Source organism: Plecotus auritus, assembly GCF_963455305.1.
Source record: "Plecotus auritus genome assembly, chromosome: 10".
Classification (NCBI taxonomy): domain Eukaryota; kingdom Metazoa; phylum Chordata; class Mammalia; order Chiroptera; family Vespertilionidae; genus Plecotus; species Plecotus auritus.
Window position 1 is genome coordinate 10,410,714 of NC_137785.1, and position 6,604 is coordinate 10,417,317.

General features: G+C 62.0%; 1 protein-coding gene across 2 annotated transcripts; it reads left to right on the forward strand.

Annotated features, from left to right (window-relative positions):
* The first annotated feature begins 244 nt into the window (after positions 1–244).
* Positions 245–4,759, forward strand: KLK1 (kallikrein 1). Of its 2 annotated transcripts, none has more exons than XM_080645065.1 (5): positions 245–479; positions 2,091–2,247; positions 3,433–3,719; positions 3,858–3,994; positions 4,527–4,759. In XM_080645065.1, the coding sequence occupies exons 1-5, from the start codon at positions 434–436 to the stop codon at positions 4,680–4,682; spliced, it is 783 nt and encodes a 260-aa protein (XP_080501191.1). In that variant the 5' UTR covers positions 245–433; the 3' UTR covers positions 4,683–4,759. The 2 variants fall into 2 exon arrangements, with proteins under 2 accessions (XP_080501191.1, XP_080501192.1); XM_080645066.1 differs by having other exon boundaries at positions 403–479; positions 3,858–3,910; positions 4,527–4,748.
* Positions 4,760–6,604: the final 1,845 nt, after the last annotated feature.

Consider the following 6,604-nt stretch of genomic DNA (forward strand, 5'->3'; position numbering starts at 1 on the left):
AGATGAGGGGGTCGAGACCGCAGGACCAGCGAGCGATGCGATAGGGGAGGAAAGCTGACGCTGGGGGCCAGGTGGGCACCCGGGCTTTCCGCCCTGTGACCTTCTGGACCTGGCCCATCGTCCTTGCTCTGCTCAGGTCTGTCTAACTGCCTGTTACATCCTCACTGGCTCTGTCCCCAAGGGCAAGGCCCCAGGAGCCAACCCCACCCCCCAGCCCCCAACCCTGCCAAGGCTTCCAACACGCAACCGCAATGGAGGCAGGCCCTTCGGAGCAGCAGCTGCTCATTCTCCCGGCCCTTCACAGGCAGGGAGGGGGGAGGTGTCCAGCATCAGAGTGCCAGCAGGGCAGGGGCGGGGCCCTAGGGGCTTTTAAAGGCTCCTTGGGGAGGCCCTCCTGGCTCACCACCTGCCTGCCCCCGACACCTCTGCCATCATGTGGTTCCCGGTCCTGGGCCTTGCTCTATCCCTGGCCAGTACTGGTAAGCCAGAGGGGAAGATGTGGGAGGGGAGCCGGCCCTGCCTCTCACACAGCCTTCATTCCCTCCCAATACAATATGATAACAATCCTTTCCCTCCTACCCAGCTCCCCAGCCTGCGCCCCTCCACCCCACAGTCCTCCCCCACCCAGGGCCCCAGGCTCTTTGCTATCTCTCCCAGCCCCTCCTCCTTCTTACCTTTTCCACAGTCCTCGCTCCCAGGAACTCCCAGAACTTTCTGCTCTTCCCCCCCTCAGATCCCGCCCCCAGCCCCTCTACCAAGGGGGCATCCTGGGCCATCTCTGTCTCGCTCTTTGGGGGACTCCAACTCTTCCAAGGATCTCCCAATCCCACCAGACCCTGGGACCCCTCTCAGCTCCTCTCACCCCTCCAGATCTCTATGGCCTAATGGTCTGGCTCCCGAGTCCCCAAATCCTACCACTCCAGCGGCCAGCTCTCAAGCAGGTCCTCCAGTCCCCGGCATCGGGTCCCCCAATCCTCCCAGGACCCCCAAATGCTATCAGAAACCTCCGAGGGGTCTGTGACTGTCCCTTTCTTCCCTCACGCTTTGCCCTGAGACCCGCATCCAGCACCCCCAACCACTGCTTCTTCCCTGAGGACTCTCCATTCTTCCTCCAGCTGAGCCTTCTCCCCCTGCACCCCCTGCACCCCCTGCACAGCTCTGGTTTTCTGGGACAACCCCCCTCCCCAGGATCCCATATGCCTTCCCAGCCCAGTTGTCCTGCCCCTCCCTCCCCAAAGAAAGAACCCAGCATCACGTGGGTCCTCCCTCCATTCTCACAGCTGCTTGGCCCCTGGTATGCCTCTGTCTCCATTCCTGTCCTGGCATCGCTCCCAAGGGAGCCAGATCCCCCCCCTTACCCCCCCCTACCACCCAGACTGTGGCCCAGCTCCATAGACTCGCCCTGTCCCAGAATGACTATCACCGGCTCTCCCTCCTTTTGAGCCCAGTCCTGACCCCAACCCTGTCCCGGGGCCGCACCCCCCTTAGAACGCCATGCCCTGGTCACAGGACCCCAAACCCTACAGAAGCCCTCTCCCAGCCAGACCTTGTTTGCCACTCTTTGGCCTGGAACCCCGAATTCTCTCAACCAGGAGCCCCAGTCACCCCACATTTCCCAGGTGCTTCTTCTTGGCCGCTCAGACCTGATTCCCCAAATTCATACCCTTTCCAGAAGCCCAAAAGCCCAACCTCCCCCCCCAAAAAAAAAACACGTCCCTAATCATTTCATCAGCCTGGAAACCCCTTAACCCTCAAATCCTTTCACCCAGCTCCGAGCCACTCTCTGGGGCCTTCAACCTTGGTTTCCCCTCTCAGAACCCACAGCCTCTTGTCCTACAGCCCAAGACCCCCAATCACCCCACAAAGCCCAACCCGCACCTGACGGGGTCAGCTCTGCTCTGAGCAGAACATCTCCCTGCCCAGGCCCAGCCACCCACCCACAGAGCCTTCAGGATCCTGGGCCCTTCCCATCACCTCTTGCCCATGGCCTCAGACCGGGCCCTCTGCCCGTGTCCCTGCATGTCCATAGCATGGCTCCCACTCCCCCCACGACCACCCCCATCTGCCCTGACTCAGCACCCCCTCTGCAGGCGCTGTGCCCCCCATCCAGTCCCGGATCATCGGAGGCTGGGAGTGTAAGCATTCCCAGCCCTGGCAGGCGGCCCTGTACCATTACAACCACTTTGAGTGCGGGGGCGTCCTGGTGGCCCCCCAGTGGGTGCTCACAGCTGCCCACTGCATCAGCGAGTGAGTAGGGGAGAGGGATCCGGGGCAGCGGGGGGGAGGGGGTGTCTGTGCTACCACAGGACTGGGCCTGAGTCTGCCTCTGTCCCACCCCTAGACCTGTCTCTCTATCTCCCTCTGTCCTGTCTGTCTCAGGGTAAGCGGCTCTGTGGTGTGGCTCTGTGGCTGTGATCCTGTCTCTATCTCCCTCTCTCTTCTGTCTCCATGTCTCTGTGTCTCCCTGTCTCTGTCCATCTCTGTCACTGTCTCACCCTCCAGCTCCCTGCTCTCTCTCTCTCTCCTTCTCTCTCTCCTTCTCCTTCTCTCTCTCTCTCTCTCTCCTTCTCTCTCTCTCTCTCTCTCTCTCTCTCTCTCTCTCTCTCTCTCTCTCTCTCTCTCTCGGTTTCTGCCTCACTCCCTCTCCCCATCCCTACTGTGCACACACACCCCAGCATGGGACTGAAGGGGACCCCCAGAGAAAAGGGAGGGTCATCCCCAACATTTTGGGTGACGGGGGTTCTCACACTGCCCAGCCCCGCCCTCCAGGAGACCCACAGGGAAGGGCTGGTCTCCCGTGGAGCTGCCTAAGGGCCTTGAGGACCATGGGGGGAGGGGAAGAAATGAGAAGAGGAAGGGAAGGGTGCTGGGGCGGGAAGGGGGACGCTGACCTTGGGCTGGGGGCCAGGCCACCCGCCTGCTGGGGAACCAGCCCCACAGCCCCAGCTGCTGCTGAGCTGGGCGCAGGCCCCTCCTCCCATCCGCTCCAGCCCCTCCTGCCCTCACTCCCTGGTCTCTCACTCTCAGTCACCCCCTGGCCTCCTCGGCTCCCACTTCTCATTCTCCCTCTCTACTTCCTCCGTGCCTTTCTCACGGTGTCTATTTCTCCCTCGCCTCCCTCCTTCTGTTCTTTCCTGCTTCTTCCTTCTCTCTGGCTCTCACCTCTCTCTCGGTTCTCCCTCCAGCTCTCTCATCCCCTGCACCTGCTTTAAGCTCTCTCTTCACTCCCTCTGTCCCTGGATCAGCCTTTCACGCCGTGGAACCACCGTCTCTTTCCCCACCGATCTGGACTCTTTCATGTTCTCTCTGTGTTCCTCCTCGTTTCTCTCTCTCTCTCTCTCTGGGAGGATTGGGGAGACCCGGCCCCATGCCGCCCTGCCCCCTTCCTCCCCCTTCTCCCTCCTCATGCCCCGCGTCCCCCTCTCTCCCCAGCAATTACCAGCTCTGGCTGGGTCGCCACAACCTGTTTGATGAGGAAGAAGAGGCACAGTACGTCCAGGTCAGTAAGAGTTTCCCACACCCTCAGTTCAACCTGAGCCTGCTGAAGAACCACACCACCCACCCGGGAGAGGACTACAGCTACGACCTCATGCTGCTCCGCCTGGCCGAGCCCGTGCAGATCACAGACCGCGTGAAGCCCCTGGCCCTGCCCACCAGGGCCCCCCGTCTCGGGAGCACCTGCTATGCCTCTGGCTGGGGCAGCACCAACCCATACCCATGTATGCCAGCCGGGAACTCACACACCGGGGGCGGGGGGGGGGGGAGGTGGACTGGGGACTTGGACTCCGGGGTCTGAGGGAAGAGGGCCCAGGAGCCAGGTGGCGTCGGCCGCAGCCATGTTTCTCCCTGGCCCGTAGACGAGTACCCTGATGAGCTCCAGTGCGTGGACCTCCAAGTCCTGCCCAATAAGGTGTGTGCCAAAGCCCACCCCCAGAAGGTGACAGACGTCATGATGTGTGTTGGACACCTGGAGGGGGGCAAGGACACCTGTGCGGTGAGCCGACCTGCTCCCCCGTGGGCCTCAGCATGCTGGGGGTTGGGTGGGGGGGGCGGGGACTCAGGTTCTGGGCTGGGGTTGAGAGCTATCCAGGCATCTGTCTCCAAGGCTGCTGGATACACCCCCCTCCCCAGTGCTCCAGCTCCCTCCTCCGCCTCTTTCCTTCCCACACCCCCAATCGGGCGGCCCCGTGCACCCCCCTCCTCCCTCTAGTACGCATGTACAGTCCCGGCACAGAAAGCTGGTTGGGAGAGGCGACATCTGAGATGAGCCCTGAGGTGGGAGGGCCCCGTGGATGGATGCCTTCCTCCTCCCTGCAGGCACTGTCCTCCCGGGCCCTGCCCCCCAGACACAGAAACTGGGCCCTGGTGTCCCATCCCCATTGGCTAGAACTCCACCCACTGTCCCCCTATTGGAATCCTGCCACTTCCTGGGAGTGGGCTCAGGAGACAATTGTGTCTCTCCCCATAGCTGGACTCCAGCCTCACTGACCTCACTCTCTTACCCCTCCCCGTCCTGTATCCTGTAGGGTGACTCCGGGGGCCCACTGATCTGCAACGGCGTCCTTCAAGGAATCACATCCTGGGGCCACACCCCCTGCGCCCAACCCAACATGCCCGGGGTCTTCACCAGAATTCTGCCCCTGGTTAATTGGATCAAGGAGACCATGGCAGCCAATGCCTGAATGCCTGCGCCCTGTCCCTGACCCCACCCCCCCACCCCCGCCCCCAGTAAAACCAAATATGCATCCAATTCGCATCGAGTTCTGTTGTCATCTGGCCTCCCAGACGCTCAACACCTGGTAGCCCGGACCCCCCACCCCTGTCTCCCGGGCCAGGCTGGAGTCTCCCCAGCCCTCCCTGTCTTGGGGCAGGAGGCGCGCAGTCAGTAATGGACAGGGGAAAGGACGGGGCAGAGACAGGTGTAGACAAACAGAGAATGAGGCAGGGACTCCAGGCCGGTTCGCACATGCTGGGCCCGACCCTGCCCCGAGGGAGAGGACGCAATGGAGGATCGGACTCTGTCAGCTGGGTGGTGCCCACATTTTATTGTGGCTCAGAAGCCAGGAAGGTGGGCAAGGGATGCTACTGCAAGCCACGCCTTCCTGGGGAGGGGCTACATCAAAAGCTGGGTGGGGTCGTGTCCGCCCAGGGGCAAGATTAGGCACCCAGGGCCGGGGCTGGCCCTCGGAGGGGGAGGAGTTCCGAGGGTGATGGGCGTGGCCTAGCTAGGATGGGCGTGGTCTATCTGGGACTGGGGCGTGGTCTGTCTGAAATTGGGGCGGGGCCGCGCTAGGACAGGGGCGGGCCCACGATAGGATGGGAGCAGATCCACACCCACTGGCCACTTGGCGGGAGCTGCAGGCAAAACAGAAGGGGCAGGTGTCTGACTTCTGGGATGGGGACAAGGTGAGGCCTCTGTGGACAGGAACAGAGTCGCAAAGTGTGGGCCCAAGCTTGAGGGTCCTGGGTTTGTCAACAGCCCTCGGAGGGAGGGCGAGGCACGTTCTTAGGGAGTGGGGCCTCAGTGGAGGTCTGATCCCCGCCCCGGGCCCAGGTGCCCGTCCGTGTCCTGCGAAACAATGGCTTAGAGAGGCTTGGTGAGGATCCCCTGGAGCGGGAGTGAATTGGGCTGGTCCTCGACTTGCCTGGGGTCTGAGTCTGACTGTCTGGAAACGTGCTTCACAGAGCTGAGCCGCGTGGCCCACCGGCGATAGCTCACCCGCCGATCCCAGGAGAACGAGGCCTGGCTCCACATGCCCTTGTAGTTTAAGTAGCTCAGGACTCCTGGGGAGGAGGAGCGAGGTAGGTCTCCCAGCCCGCATAGGCCCCGCCCCGTTCCCCTAGGCCCCGCCTCCTTGGGTTCACCACCTCCCCGGGCCCGCCCCTTTTTCCCCAGGCCCCCGCTCTCACCGGTCCACAGTATCAAGGCGCCACTGCTCCAGCACAGGTAGGAGGTAATCAGGTAGGAAATCTGTGGCTTTGGTCTCAGAGCCTGGCAGTGGACTACAAAGAGCGTCATGCTGAGGATAATCAGGAACCCTGCGCTTGGGTGGGGCCAGAGATGGACACTAGGCTAAACAGGTACCCCAGGCCCTCCAGACACACATACACACGCTCTCTACAGACAGAGATACCTGCCCCCCCGACACACACACTCACCCCAACCGAGAAAGACGGAGAAAGGAGAACTGTGAGAGAAACTTTCAAAGACGGGCCCAGGTGATGGTAGGACAGACACTCTGAGATCTGCCTCCCAGGGCACAGATGCTGGGTTGGGGAGGGCACCCCATCCCCCAAGCCGACACGTACCGATGCTGAAGCTGAGGAAACTGAAGACAAGGTCGATCTTGTTCAGGCGGCGGAAGACTGGCCAGAAGGAGAGGCCCATGGTGGTGAGGAGGACGAAACACTGGCTCAAGGCGAGCATCATGAAGCCCATGCTCATGTGGATGAGAACTGGGGGGACGGGGGAGGGGGGGGAGAATTGTCCCAGAGTCACCCCCCACACGCTCTCCAAGGTCAGCCTCTAAACTCATTTCACTGACACCCCTGAGCAGTACCCCCAAAGGACCCCCAGAGTTTGACTACAGACATCCTCCAAGTC

Bases quoted from the DNA above. Each gene is read 5' to 3' on its own strand.
- KLK1 (XM_080645065.1), top strand. From the start codon at position 434: ATGTGGTTCCCGGTCCTGGGCCTTGCTCTATCCCTGGCCAGTACTG. The intron at 480-2,090 runs GTAAGCCAGAGG...CCCCCTCTGCAG, and splicing joins TCTATCCCTGGCCAGTACTG to GCGCTGTGCCCCCCATCCAG. The intron at 3,995-4,526 runs GTGAGCCGACCT...TGTATCCTGTAG, and splicing joins GGGGCAAGGACACCTGTGCG to GGTGACTCCGGGGGCCCACT.